The sequence below is a fragment of the Anas acuta genome, chromosome 24 (genome assembly GCF_963932015.1).
Source record: "Anas acuta chromosome 24, bAnaAcu1.1, whole genome shotgun sequence".
Classification (NCBI taxonomy): Eukaryota; Metazoa; Chordata; class Aves; order Anseriformes; family Anatidae; genus Anas; species Anas acuta.
Window position 1 is genome coordinate 5,397,498 of NC_089002.1, and position 15,086 is coordinate 5,412,583.

Consider the following 15,086-nt stretch of genomic DNA (forward strand, 5'->3'; position numbering starts at 1 on the left):
GCGCCTCACGGGGGCGGGCCGGGGCCTCTCGGCGCTCCCCTCACGCTGCCCGGCCCCGGCCCGGGGCGGTGCCAGGCGGCAGCAGCCGAGCACCGGGCGGGCGGCGCGCGGCGGTCTCCGGGGTAACGGCGGCACCGGCGGACCGGGACCGGGACCGGGGGCTGAGGCCGGCACCGGGAGCCCGGGGCCGCGCCTCATGGCCGCGCGCGACCGTGACGCGATCTCGTGGTACCAGAAGAAGGTGAGTGCGGCGCGGCGGGCGCGGGCGCGGGCCCGGCCGCCGCCTCAGCCCGGTCTCCTTGCAGGTCGGGGCCTACGACCAGCAGATATGGGAGAAAGCCATCGAGCAGACCGAGATGAAGGTAACGGCGGCGGCCCCCTCGCCGTGAGGGGAGCGGGGGGTGGGTTGGGGGGGGGTGGGGAGCGCTGACGGGCCTTTGTTTTCGGCTCCGCAGGGCTTCAAAAGCAAGCCGAAAAAGAAGGGGCACATCCAGCCCGACCTGATCGACGTGGATCTCATCCGAGGTGAGGGGGTGCCCCTGAGGGGAGCTGGGGGCCGGCTGCTGAGGGCTTGCCTCCTGCTAAGGGCTTTCTGCGGCCCCCAGAGGGAAGGCCGCGGGCAGGGGCAGGAGGAGCTGGGCAGGGGCAGCGTGAGGGCTGGGGGGCGCAGAGCTCGTTGGAAGGGGAGCAGCAGGCTGTGGGTAGGGTGGGGGCCTGTTTTTGGGCACGCCTGCCTGAGCTGCACAGGCTGGGAGGTCGGGCTGGCTCCCCTTCGGATGGCGGCATCCCGGCAGAGCTTGGCCTTGGCCAAAGAGGAAGTCACAAGTAAGAAAATTCTTGTAGTTCACCTATAACGACTTGTTTATTTTTCCTTGAATGTCGAGGTTCTACGTTTGCCAAAGCTAAGCCTGAGATCCCTTGGACGTCACTAACTAGGAAAGGAATTGTGAGAGTTGTGTTTTTCCCACTGTTCAGCCAGTGGTGGATACAGGTCACTTCCCAGCGTATTTTTATGTGGCTCCTGGTGCTCTACCTTATGCAAGGTAAGGAGTAGCAGTAGGCTGTGCCACAATCTTTTTTTTCTGCAAGGAACCTGATACTCTTCCATAGTCCATAATAAAAAAGATAAGGATCCTATAATTTACTTGTCTGAGCACTGCCTGCAGACGCAGGGCAAAGCTTTACCCTCAGTGTGTTCGTGGGTTCCGTGCTCCCGCACTTTCAGGTGATGGGCTAACTTCTTGTGCTGTGTTTGCTCTGCCCTGTCTTGCTGATGAGGCACTGGATCAAAACTCAAGAGCCACACTGAGTCCACAACTGCCTTCTTTCCTGTGGAACCTTAGCCAGCTGTGCTTTGGTGTTGCACAGATCCGTTTGGAAAAACATGCTTGGTCCTTTCTGACAGTAAAATCTATTAATTTAGGCATCCTCGTACTATCTGTTGGGCATTAACATTTTAACCAGTGAAATCACAAGTGAATGCTTCTCTGCAGTTCTGCTGTCATCCAGTAGCTGATTGTTTATGCTGTTCTTGATTTGTCCTTTGAAGTGATCTTTCAGCTTCCTTTTTCTCTTTGTCCAGTATTTATTCTATACTGTTTACAGTACAGTATTATTTGCAGAAGTTATAATACAGAGTAAAAATAAGTAGTTAAGACAAGTAAAAACTGGGTCATGCTTTTGCATTTGATACAATTTTCTCTTTTTCAGTCATAGCAGTTGTATTGTATTTCATGATACCTGTGGTGAATGCAAGCGAAGTCATGGGACCTATGTGCCTTATGTTACTCATGGGAACTGTTCACTGTCAAATAGTGTCCACACAGATCAGCAAAACTTCGGGAAACAACGGACTCAGCAGGCGGAGGAGGTGAGAGAGGTAATGGGTTTATTTGTTGGGATCAGAGCATATGATGGATTGCTCATGGGAGAATTAACGAGTAAATATTTTCTCTTCTGTTTTTATGTCAATGTCATTTAACTGCAAATGTAAAAAGGAGTATTTTCTGTCTTGCATGTAATCTTCTCATAACAAAGACAAATGCTGCAAAGTTACCAGGCTGTGATAGGTCTGCTTTACTTGGCATTTGGGTCTTCTTTTCCTAAGGCACCCTCAAGGTTTTGCAAACCAAACCGGTGTCCTGCTTTGGTTTTAACTATACCAGATTGCTGATGTTTATTGAGAAGAGGCGAATGATGATGCATATGACTGGTGAATTCATTGCTGGCAATTTTCTTTGCATGTGGAAAATGTTACAGGTCATCTGCTAGGTATTTAACTGTTAGGAGTGTTACTCAGTGCAAATGCAACTGTAATATATCTGAACAGAGAATTAGGGGTGTGGTTAGATTTTTGCTACCATTAGATTTCTACAGTAAAGATTCTATCTAGATTTTTGTCTGTTGTATCCTTTTCAATTCCTTTGCTAGTGACACTGATGTCTTGTGTATGCATAAATTCTGCTTATCCACGTAAAATTTATTCTATTTGGAAATAAGCCTCCTGTCAGCATGACTCATGTAAAATAGCATCTAAAATGCTGTTCAAATCTAATTCAGATCTTTTTAAGAAAGAACTAAAACTAGCTTGCTATGCAAATTGAATTCTCCTTTTATTTCTTCTAATCAGGAAATTACGCAAATCTGTGGGTGTTGATGGGAACAGCGGGTCTTCTCCTGAGAAAGCCAGTAAAGAACAGCAGTCGGAATCTGCATCCATTCTTAACAATTTACTTGGCATGCTGTTCCGAAGGAGGTATGTGATCTTTGCTGGGTTTGGTGTGTTTGTAACGACACTGTGCGAACAATTTGGTATTTGGAAAATGAATACAAAACGTGTGCTGTCACTGATGTCCCCAGGGTCTGCCAGCTTTGGAGCTAAGAGCATGCTTGGTATTGTAGGAGTCTTTATTATGTCCTTGTTAGGAGATTGTATTATATCTCACGCTGTAGCTGAAATTAAGTGGTAGATGGGGGAAACCTGGGGGAAAAGGAGGATGGATTGTTTGGGATATTATTTCATTGCCTTTTACTGTTTTCTCAAGCGAGTTTCCAGATGAGTTTTCAATTGACAAATCCTTTTCCTTGATGCAGACTTCTTGCCTTCTGAGTTGCCCTTAGCTAGTTTTTTGAATAAGAAAATATTTCCCTCTTGATTTAGAAGTTTACAGTTAGAAAAATGGTGAGAGTGAAGCAGATTTAAGTCTCTTCAACAGAATCAGGCCACAAAGAACCTGTCAGAAGAAGACAGTTACGTATTCCCTCAGCTATTGTTTAATGTTGTACCTGCATGGCAAGTGACAAGAGACTTTGATGTTTTCCTCAAAGAACTTTTCTCTGACATAAAAGCACTTAATTTTGTTTTCTCTCACAGGGTCAGAAGAATAAAGATGGTAGCTGAGAAAGGGACTGAGACAGAAAATGGTGTGAATGCTGTGAATAATGGCATTAAGCACAGACATGCCAGATCTGAATACAGGCTGATGCACTTGAAAGAGAAAAACAAACTTTCCGATGCAGAAAAGAGCCATCAGGTACTGGCAAGAAACATCCATTTGCAGTGACAAGTTTCAGTACTTTCTGTGTGTGCCCAAAAGTTTCTTGGTACTTAAGTGTATGGATGGTTCCAATTCAAGGTACTCTCTTTCTCAACAAATCTTTGCTTACGTGTAGGAAGCCTAAAAACCCTTTCTGCTTCTGGACTGAACAGTTGACGTGTTGCTAATTTTCACTGTAAGCACCTTTTTGTGTGTCTCTTACAATAGTCAAGCGTGTTAATCACAGACAGTCCTGGAAAATGTCTGTTTTACCTAACTGCTTATTTCATTATAAGATTTCTGATCGTAAGCTGCTCGGTTAAGGAATACTGCTGATAATGATTACAAATAAATTAGAAATTTTCAAAAGCAGTTCTGTAAAACATTTTCCTTGCAAACAATTCTCACGTTATCTTCCGGAAGACTGAAGATAGGAAAATGAAGACTGAAATGTCTCCTGGGGGGTGAGAGAGACTAAGTTAAGGCATCGTGATTGCTGTTTAAAGCTCTAAAACAAGAAGCTTTGTGGAGTTACTTTTGAGGCTCCTCTGGGTCAGTAAGGTGTTACCTCCAATATGAAGAACATAGATTAGAATTTGTTCAGAACAAATTTCTTCAGCCCTACAGGACTGTAGTACTGTGCGGTTCCAACTTCTCTGTTTCTAGACATTTGGAGATAAGAGATTACTCTGTATCGTGGTGTAGCAGCAGCACTGGCTCTGAACCTGCGGTTTGATGCAATTCAGGTTGGTCCTTTTGGTGCCTTCATCTTATTTTCTGCATTTCCAGGATGATTGCACCAACAGAGATGGTATTTCTGATGACCTTTCAAGTGAGGAGGATGCTGAAGCAATGGCACAAAGGATCTTACTATGCCAGAATGCAGAAGGGGCTTCCAGTGACAATAGCTATGAAGAGCAGAAAAGGCCTCTCATTTCTCTGAACCAGGCTGTCTCACAGGTACTCATGTTGAATTTAAGCCATTTTCCACGCAACTTTCTGCTATGGATCATGGGTTGTTTTTCCTTTGTTTTTGGCAGGTCAAGGAAGCCCTTAAAGGTGCCAGAGACTCTGATAGTGTCGTGGAATCTGAACTGGAGTCCACAATATATAGTCAGGTACGGTGGTAAATTCACAGGCTTAACTTTTCTGAGCCTGACCAGTGCGGGGATATCCCTCCCATCAGAACAGACCATTATTAAATAATAGTGCTTCAGCATCTTCAGGTATAACGTGTGGCATCCCTGCATGCGTGTTTGCAGCTTTGTGGACTTCATTCACAATTGTGACTATTCTATTCTGTTTAACAACAGCAAAAAAAAATCATTCTACTAGCAGCACGTTATGGTCCAAGCTGCCTTGAATTGCTTGTATTGAAGGCCTGGTGTTTGGGAGGCAGCACTGTGTTGTAGCTTTTATGCTAATAAATTCTGATTCTTGAAGAAATACTTTATTCTCATATACTCATTCACTTGATTACTTGTTTATCTTCCTGACCCACTGCTCCCACTATCTAAAAATAAAATATAGATAACATGTATGGATATAAATATTTAAATAAATAAAATCTTAACATAGATTATGCAGAAACCAGAAAAACTTTGCATTAGAATTAGTGGAATCAGCCATGGAAGCTGATTTGTCTGATTGCTTGGAGAGGGGAATGCAACTTGGGTGTGGGGCTGTACTGTGTAAATTTTGTTCGTCTTCAAAGGACTCAAGATCCTGCATTAGCGTGGGATCCCGGAGCTGTAGCGTGACCCGGAGAGACTCAGAAAGTACCCGCCAGGACTCTGAGACAGAAGACATGCTTTGGGATGATCTGCTTCATGGCCCAGAGTGCCGCTCATCCTGCACCAGTGACAGCGAGGAAGTGACTGTGAAAGGTACCAGGCGAGACCTGAAGGAAGATGTTTTCCAGCAGGTTTGTTGTTTTGCATGCAGTAGAGAGTACTATGAAAGGGTGTTGTTTTTTTTTTCTTTCTTCTTCAATTCAACTACTCCCTCCCCCCCTCCTCATTTATCTGCCTAAATAATACAAAAGATGCATCTGAATGCTGTTGGTATAATGTAAGCAACCTACTGCTGGATGAGCCCATTCTGGCAGCTGTGCTAATCACACAGGAGACTAGAATGATCTAAACAGGATCAATGAACTTCCCCCCACTATCATCTAGAGCACTGCTAATCTCAAAACAAAATGTTCCACTCAAAGACAACTTTGGAATCCCCTTTCAATCAAAATACTCAATAGTAGAATTAATTATTTAGTAGTGAGACAAAAATGCATTATATGCCTGTAGTGTTCTTTTTTCTTTTATAGAACCATTTGTTTTGGCTCCAGAATACAAGTCCAGCATCTGCAAAAGTGAGTGCACTGATCTGGGAAGGGAATGACTGTAAGAAGGTGGACATGTCTGTGCTGGAGATCAGTGGAATTATCATGAGCAGGGTAAGAGAGCTGTAAAGCATTGCAATCTTTCTCCCTTACACTTTAAAAAAACAACAAAAACTGAAAATAGCTACACTGGCAACCATGGAATGAGGCATAAAACTTGGTACTCCCACAGCTGCAAATACAGTTGTCCTAAATGTACTTAAGAATTGCATAAACCAAAATTTATCAAGTCTTGGCAAAGACTGGTGAGCATTTTTTGTTTTGTTTTTAATTTGCAGTGTTTGGACTGAAATGGGTGGAACTTTCTGCTGTCCTTTGAGGCAGAGGGGAAAATGAGTGCTCAATTCAATTAATGCTGCCACAGCAGCATATGTTTCCTTTGATGCAAAAAACCTGGTTGATCACACTGTTTTTGTTCCTGCTTGCCAGGTTAATGCCTACCAGCAGGGAGTGGGGTATCAAATGCTGGGAAACATCATCACCATTGGATTAGCATTCCTGCCATTCCTCTACAGACTCTTCCGCACAGATAACCTGGAGCAGTTGTGCTCCTTTTCTCTAATGGAGCTTTTGCACATCTTTTGTGGAGCACCTGCTAGCATCCCCGTCATTGTTTTGTCTGCCATCAACTTCCTTGAACGTCTTTGCTTAACCTGGATGTTTTTCTTCATGATGTGTGTTGCTGAGAGAACATACAAACAGGTATGCTTAAATATGTTGAAACTAAAATATTTCATGAACCATGGAGCAGTGGGTCTTCCAAAACCATGCTACAAATTATAAGACAATGGCAAGACAAACACGTCTCAGCAAGCACAAGTGTTGAATCTGGTAAGATGTGTGAGAAACCTAGGTAGGTGAGTCTGGTAAGACTCTTTATTTATCAGACATAAGCTTGTTGATACATTTGCTACTTAGGAAAAAGCATACTTAGCATTATAGAGTTGGCTACATCACATTCAGCTCTGTCATAACGGGGCAATAGCTTTGTCCAAACGGTTCTAAATATTGCATGCTGTGAAGAATGTCATCATTTGCTGGCTTTGTGGCTACCCCTGTGTAGCATCAGCAGTTCTACCTCTGCCGCGCACAAGAACAAATGTCTGAGAGGTCACGCAACAAGACCCTGCAGTGAGGCTTTCCCAGAGTGCTGTAAAGCTAAGGCTTTCTGCCAGTTACTGCTAAGCAAACCCTAGCAATGATTTTCCTTGGTATGTTTTATTATGTTTTCTAATTTATGTTTTTGTGTGTATGTGTGTTTTTAATTCGCAGAGGTTTTTATTTGCCAAGCTTTTTAGTCACATTACATCTGCTCGGAAAGCTAGGAAATATGAAATTCCTCACTTCAGACTCAAGAAGGTAGAAAACATTAAAATCTGGTTATCCCTTCGTTCCTATCTAAAGGTGAGTTCTAATCCAAGAATGGGTGCGTTTGGTTACTACAGTGAGTGTAAATGAAGTCTGTAGGTACGTTACAGGTCTCTGCAGATCCTACATCCAAACCTTAGACCTGACTCAGTGTCTTTATTTCTGCAGAGGCGAGGCCCCCAGCGATCTGTGGATGTTGTTGTATCATCCATCTTTTTACTGGCTCTTTCAATTGCTTTTATATGCTGTGCCCAGGTGAGATTTTTTTAAAGTAGTTAAAAAAGTTAAGAAAAGACAAAAAAAAAAAAGACAAAAAAAAAGAATATTTTATTTTGCAGAACCTATGTAACGCTTGCATTGTAGCTGTTGGTCTCCAAAATAGCATGGGGAGTGGAGTTCTGCATTTTTAAAAATTTTGTGATGTGTAGTTGGTTATAGATGTTCATTCTCTACTTTTGTGGTGGAAAGCTTGGATTTTGTATAATTTAGATTTCAGGTCGAAGGCTTTTTGCACAAAATAAAGGATTCTGCCTAAGCACCTCGTGTGTTCACAGGACATTTTATTTAAGAGGGCTGATTGCAGCACCATCTTTAAGAACCCCTGTGGTTGAAAAGCAGTTCAGTAACTATTCCACCTTTTAATTCTTCACTAAACCTTCTGTTACAGTAAGTAGTATTAATACAGGAGCTCTTTCTTGGTTTCTTTGGTTTTCGCAAGAGATCAATTATGTTTTTTAGGAAAATCCTTAATATCATAAAGATGGCAGTTGTGATGGAAATAGGACTGATGATTAGGAGATACTGACTTTCACTGCTGTGATTGCTTTTGTAAGCCACAGGTTACTGGAGAAAGCAATGACAGTCCCCATCCTGCTGCAATAGACCTGATGAATAAATGCACTCCTAGGAAAGGCAGAATCAGCATGGCTGTGGTGGTCTAAGGCTGTGCGACAAGCACACACAAGGAAAGACATTTAATTACTAGTTAATTGGAAAGAGGGAGGAAAAAGAAAGTACAAGCTTTCAGGCTAACACATCTTTTTCTTGGTGGAAAGAAAAAAAAAAGCAAATGCCAAGCTAAAACAAGGTTGTAAACAAGTTTTTTTACTTTAACCTTGTTACATGAATGAATTATACTTCAAAGGAAAAAGCATCAGTCACTCCAGAGCATGGACATCTGTTCAGAAGAGGAATGAGGGCAAGGCTTTTGCACCTCTCCAAAGAATAGGCATGTTAGTTGTTACTGATGTAGATGTTTTTGTTTTCAATACAGGTCCTGAAGGGTCACAAAACATTTCTGAATGCAGCTTACAACTGGGAGTTCTTAATCTGGGAGGCAGCACTTCTCCTCTTTTTACTACGCCTAGGATCCTTGGGATCTGAAACCAACAAGAAATACAGCAATATTTCCATCTTGCTTACTGAGCAGGTACCTCCATGCATGTTCTCCCTTTGGCTTTATGCCATTTTTGGATATAACTATTGCATTTCAGACCATCTTAAAAAAAAAAAACAGCATTTGTGCTGCACTGCAATAAAGCAATGTAACTACAGCTACGGAGGGACAAGCTGGTAAACATTAGACTGACTCAAATTTAAAAGTTTTAAATTATTTTTGGCTGGGCATTAATACATTTGCCATGTCAATCAGGAAAATAATGATGTAACACTGTTGAAGTCCTCTGTCTGTAGATGTTACCACTTCTTTAGGAGTGAGATTGCAAAAATGACTAATTTTTCCAAAGCCAGAAATTGTTTGGGGGCTAGGGTTGGAATATTAATCTCGTCTGTAATGTTTATGTCACAGATAAACTTATACCTGAAGATGGAGAAGAAGCCAAACAAGAAAGAACAGCTGTCTCTAGTAAACAATGTTTTGAAACTCTCTACAAAGCTACTGAAGGTAAGTTATCTCCCTAAAAACAGATTGTTTGCAACAAGCTGAGCAACTATGGCTAATGACAGTGACCATGTGGTTTTGCTCTTTCCAGTTCCATTGTGTTTTGATTAGATAAGCTAGGTTTCACAAAGGGAGTTTGTGCTTCGACAACAGTGGTATAAACTCTAGTAATACAAGATTCATTTAGCTAATTATGTTGCAAACATTTGACTAACAGTGGCTTGCTACAATTTAGAATGTCATTGTCCTTCAGCAACTTCAAAGTGGAAGTTTCATGTTGACAGGGGCAGGGTAGCTATTTGAAAAGAAAGGGCATAGTCTAAAAGCCACCTAGAATAGTCTAAACAAATTTTGCAGCCTGTTGCATCGAACTGTTGTTATGAAGCTAGTATTTATACAAAGGAGGTTTTTTTCAGGTCCAGGATGGCTGTTAGAAAACATCTGAGTGGGGAGGCCTGAAATCCATAGTGGGAATTTTTACGTGAATGTATAAGTAAGGCTACAGAGGCAGCACAATGTCTTTCAGAAAGCCGATATTAAGCTAAAAAGCAGATTAATTGCTTCAGGTATGGGCTAACTAATGACACGTTGTGGGTTGTGTTGTGTTTTATTTCTTTTCTCTTTCTTTCTCTTACTGTAGGAATTAGATACCCCATTTAGGCTGTACGGGCTGACCATGAACCCATTAATCTACAATATAACACGTGTTGTAATACTTTCTGCTGTCTCAGGTGTTGTAAGTGATCTGCTAGGATTCAATATCAGAGTAAGTATAATTCCCACATAAAGAAGAAAACTCTTGGGCATGCGGGTGTGTCACCCTTACACCACTGAAGGGGAATTTGGCACCCAAGCAAAAAGACTTGGTTTGAATTAAGCTCCTTCTGCTTGGTAATTCAGAGACGGGACCATCTTGAGTCAAGCTCTACCTCCCTGAAGCAGCTTGTGGCACGGGGTGGGGGAAGGACAGCCCTGTCTTAAGTTTCAGCCCTGCTCAGGCTTGCTTAAAGCCAGTAGTCAGAACCCTCAGTTCTGTCTTCAGTGCAGGATGGGTGAAGGAAATGGGAGCCTTACCTGTAGATGAAAAGCATTCAGCCTGGTGGCTTTCAGGGCTATACTCATTCTCAACATCTCTTTTCAGTTATGGAAGATTAAACCCTGAGCTGACCAAACATCAGCACTCAGCCATCTGCTCCACCAGGACAGACCAGAGCCCAGTGGCTTGGGCAGAAAGCAGAGGTGCGCTCACACTACAGAAAGATGTAACCGCCGAGGGCTTCAACAGTCTCAGCGTATGTACTGAACGTTGTTCCTCTGCTGTACTGTTCTGTAACTCTACTGGGCTTATTAGGTATCTTATGGCATACACATGTACAACAGGATAAAGGGGGCTAAATACTAGTAGCTGAGATTGAAAATATCAGGAATTGTGTGCACATACTGTGGGGCATCAAACACGGTAAGAGTCATGGTACTGCTCTTACTGGGGTGGCGCGATGGGTGCCTTGTTTAACACCTGTCAATCCTGTGCATGAGCTAAACAAAGAGGCCTCCTGGTTCAGTCTGCATCATTTCCAGAGAGCACTGGAGCTACACTGACTTCAGAGCTCTGTTCAGCTAGACAATACTTAAAGGCAGTTACCTGAATGTGCTGAGGGCTTTGCCTCTTTATCGTGAGCTACTGCAGGATGCAGTGAAATTCAGTCCGCACAAGCTGAACAGTTGTTGAGCTTGCAGCTGCATAGTAGATACAACAGATTAATACTGGGTAGCTTACATTAGGCTTACTGCAAATAAATTATTGTTTTTTTTGAAAACATCAGTTACGTGAGAACAACCTTACAACACAAACAACACGTAGAACAGCTGGCAACTAGAAGTATTTTGCTATGTTCATTCCCGCTAACCTCTCCGTTAGGGTTAGTCAGTGGGCAGTTAGTAGCACGTGCTGTGTACAAAGGACATGCTCCTGTACCTACTGGTGACGCACCAAACCCAGTGTTCTGTGAAGCTGCTGCAGCCGTGCACTGCATTAGTGCCTTACACTGGAATACCTAAGGAAGTGTTCTGTTGCGTGGATCAGGTTAGTGGGAGATAAGTTACAAAGACCTCACTTAAAAATAGATTGTTTAGAAAAGGCATAGGAGAGAAAAAAAAAAAAAAGGCTATCAAACTTGCATTTTCCTTAAGTTTTGTGACTATTACCTTCAATTATATTAGCAATGGAAAAAAACCAACCAACCAACCAACCTTCTCATAGCTTCATTCTTTCACTTAAGGAGTAAGAGGGCATGAGAATCTTGGGTAGCAAATTGTTTATAGCTATTTTCTGTACAAGGAAAGATTGTAAGATGGAAAAGGAAATGACATTTTTATATATCAAAATGTACAAATAAACCTACAGTACAAGTATTTCATCGTAAACAATTGTTTCTACTTGACTTCATGATTTTTATATTACCTTTGTTATTTGAACCTGGAGTCCAGAAAACTTCCAATAATAAACTGCATTTGTTTTCCAGAAGAGTATTATGTTTGTGGGTAAAATCTGGGTTATATATTTATCTGTTTAAAGTATCACACCACTGAAAGTCAGCAGACAATCTATTTTATACAGTGCAGAACCAACAAGCAACAAACTGGACTTTCTTTTTTAATATCTATATAAAAAATAATGAGCGATTTACAGGTCTCTCTCTAGTCAGAACCTCAGAAGTATGTATAAAGGTGCTGTACATTATATAAACATTTACACCCAGTACATCCATACATTGCTTAGCATTCCAAGGCCACATTGCTAAGTCATCTGATACAATAAGTACAGATACAAGTTCTATGGAAGGAGAATTCACACACAGATAGGACAATAAATCAGGTCACATTAATATATAGAAAAAATATAGGGGTAGTTGATGACAGGGAAACAATTTCAGTGGTGCTATTTCATCTCTGTACTAAACTTCTGAATCTGTTTCTGCATTTAGTGGTTAGGGCAAGTGCATACAACAACAAAAAACAGACTCTTGTTAAGAATACATGGTTAATATCTACATAGACTAACTTTGAAGTATTAAATATTTTCACAGTCATACTCCATAACGTGGAGTACTTGTTCATGTTATGCTACACAACAAATCAATGGTTCATCCAATGTGAAGCAGCAGAGCACAGTTCAGATCTGCTTTAAAGCCTATTTAATTTTCAAAGTGTTTCTTTAAAAAGCTGTTTGAGTAGTCATCTGTACTTCCAAAGAGTTCTTCAACTCAGAACTGAATCACTGTGCTTCATTATGCTTTAAAAACATTACATGTTTCAAAGCCTAAACTAGTTTGAATTTTGATGAGTAAGTAAAGCTTGACCTTCTACACTTCTTTTTCCTTCTGCAAGCTGGACCAATACACTCCTTTTACCACTTTTTTTTTTTTTTTTCTAGTAATTAAAGACCTGTCACATCAGGAAATCACCTCTAAAACTATCATCGAAATAAAACCCTTCAATTTATGCAGTCTGCTGTTCTTGCAGCTATAGGTCTAATACGTCAGAAGATTCTGGTGGTAACATTCCCCAGTATTATTTTTTAAAAAATCTGTATTATAGCCCAAACAATAGATATTAAGACTCATGTACCCTGTAGATCATACTACTCAGCACTCTTAGACACACGTTTAAAATAAAATATGGGAGACCTAATACACACAGGCAGGAACTTCATTTAAGGAGCTAGTATGGCAGTTGGTTCTGTCCTAAAGATCAGTTGTTACCTCCACAGAGGGAAAGAAAAATTCCAATTCTTAACTAGCATTAAATAATTAAAGATGTGACTTTTTAGTATACAGCACCACAATGAGGCTGAAAATAAATGCACACTCAATGCTTATGTTTACAAAGAATGCTAAGGAGGACATTGTGCTACATGAAATGAAAAGAATTATGCTATTTAACAGAAACCAGCATTTTCTCTGTTTTGACAGATGTTTGCAAACAGTTATTATAAGCATCCTCATGAATCAAGAAAATAAAGCAATTTTGTTGTGTTCGTAAAAGGCAAAATTACAAAACATTGATTTATGTCAAATATAATTTTTATCTACATGATTTTATATTAGGTATAAAAATTTAAGAAAAAGACATCAATTGGAACAGCATCAGTGGCTCATTTGCTGCCCTACAATTGATAGAACCAACCCACCCATCTTCTTACTGAACCAGTAAGACATGGGTATTTCCTTATGTAAACATGCAACATGCTCTTGAGAAAATACCCATTTCGACAAAACCTTGACTTTCCTGTGACTGGAATACATATGAGAAGAATTAGATTGACTGGATACAGTAGATAACTTGGCACAAGAACAAGAAGTGAGTCATGATCACATTGGCAATATAGGCATTAAATAATTTTGTTCAGAAACTCACAATACTATCTGAGAAAGCTGTAGCAGTGCAACGTTGAGAGCAGCAGAACACCGCCTTCAAAAGGACAAGGGGACAGCAGCTTATGGAGGCATTTCATTTAAGCAATCCAAAAGGTCCTTCATGCAGCTTAGATAATTTAAGAATGAATCAAATACTTTCCACCCTCTAACCAGTTTCTGAAAAATACGACAACTTTGTGTAAAGAAACAATGCTTTTAAATGATCATTATTAGAAACTTGATTACATGTTCTAAAAAAAGTGTCAGTCAAACCCGTTTTTCAGCCACACCTGCTGTATTGGTGACTTTACATGCACTTGGTACCCTCCAAGGTCCAGGAGTTATTGGTGTTTTCTTGACCGGAGAACTATTTTCAGATTTGGAAATTCCATCATCTTTGGTTTCATCAGGCAGCTCCATGTGTCGCTCTCCATGCTGTCTGTTCAGAGTATCAGTCTCCTGTGCGTCGAGCCTTCTTTGTTTCTCCATGGAAAGCAGTGGAATATTGGAAAGGCTTGAAGTTTTGAATCTGCTGGAACTCAGTTCTCCAGAGTTTGACTTCCTCATTTTTTCCTCTTCGGATGTGTTTCTCTTAGAGTCACTGAATGGAAGGTTGCTCTCAAATGCTGCATATTTTCCCTCTGGAGACCACCCTTCCTTCTTTCCGGAACTCTTCTGCTTCCCTTCTTTCCTTGTGACTCCTATTTTACCATTTCCACCTTTCAGTTGCTCAACAGTCATCTTATCACCACCAGTTAAGTCAGGATATTCTTGTAACTTGCAGAACACTTCTGTGTTTCCTTGCTTACTGAGATGCTTTTGAGGACTGGCAGACCTGCCTTGATTTCCACTGGAACACTCTTTTTTGCTACTATTGTTCATCCCTATTTCTGTGAGTTTACTCTCACTCCTTCTGGAACTGTCAGGTTTATGTGAGAGATTGCCATAGCTTTTTTCAGGATCCCCCTTTCTAGGGCTGTGCAAACCTGTGTGATGGTGTCCCTCAGCTGCCCCTAACTTTTTTGGACTTGCAGATCTGTCTCTTCTGGTCCCTAATTCCAAACTACCTTTTGTGATTTCAAACCCAGGACTGGAGGGGAGATCCCATCTGTTATTTGTTCTCTGGGGAGAAGACAGAGGCTTCATCTCAAACTGGTTTTCATTTAAAGTGCTTATCTTTTCAGGCACAGTGTTCTTTGCTTGTTCCAGTTTCTCAGACAGTTGAACTTTCATTAAAGCTTCTCCTGGTACTGGTAAATAACACACTTCAGATGGGGAAGCAGAATGTGAAGATGAAGATAATGGTGACTGTTCTTCATATATTACAGTTGATGAAGATGGATTATAACTATCCCAATCACCTGGAAGTAGACAGAGAGAGATTTGATTAATTTTTTTAAGACTATTTTAGAAACGTGCATGCTACTGAGGTATCAGGATGTTACATGAAAGCTTCAATTAAAAAAGAT

The 15,086-nt window shown here is 41.2% G+C and overlaps 2 protein-coding genes across 6 annotated transcripts in view; one reads left to right on the top strand and one right to left on the bottom strand.

The window, feature by feature from the left end:
- The first annotated feature begins 54 nt into the window (after positions 1 to 54).
- Positions 55 to 11,726, top strand: PHTF1 (putative homeodomain transcription factor 1). 2 transcript variants are annotated; one of them, XM_068660101.1, is made up of 18 exons: positions 55 to 241; positions 306 to 362; positions 456 to 525; positions 885 to 1,043; positions 1,711 to 1,870; positions 2,630 to 2,755; positions 3,374 to 3,533; positions 4,326 to 4,496; positions 4,577 to 4,654; positions 5,251 to 5,460; positions 5,860 to 5,988; positions 6,364 to 6,636; positions 7,207 to 7,338; positions 7,471 to 7,557; positions 8,576 to 8,731; positions 9,110 to 9,205; positions 9,843 to 9,968; positions 10,344 to 11,726. In XM_068660101.1, the coding sequence occupies exons 1-18, from the start codon at positions 197 to 199 to the stop codon at positions 10,362 to 10,364; spliced, it is 2,256 nt and encodes a 751-aa protein (XP_068516202.1). In that variant the 5' UTR covers positions 55 to 196; the 3' UTR covers positions 10,365 to 11,726. The 2 variants fall into 2 exon arrangements, with proteins under 2 accessions (XP_068516202.1, XP_068516203.1); XM_068660102.1 differs by lacking the exons at positions 55 to 241; positions 306 to 362; positions 456 to 525; positions 885 to 1,043 and having other exon boundaries at positions 1,740 to 1,879.
- Positions 11,727 to 11,842: 116 nt separating this feature from the next.
- The window catches only part of MAGI3 (membrane associated guanylate kinase, WW and PDZ domain containing 3), a 60,660-nt gene continuing 57,416 nt past the window's right edge, over positions 11,843 to 15,086 (bottom strand). For 3 of the 4 annotated variants that reach the window (XM_068660098.1, XM_068660097.1, XM_068660099.1), the window contains one exon: positions 11,843 to 14,978. In XM_068660098.1, coding sequence (XP_068516199.1) covers positions 13,885 to 14,978 — 1,094 coding nt within the window. In that variant the 3' untranslated portion in view covers positions 11,843 to 13,884. The remainder of the gene's footprint in view (positions 14,979 to 15,086) is intronic. The other variant, XM_068660100.1, reaches the window with a different exon arrangement.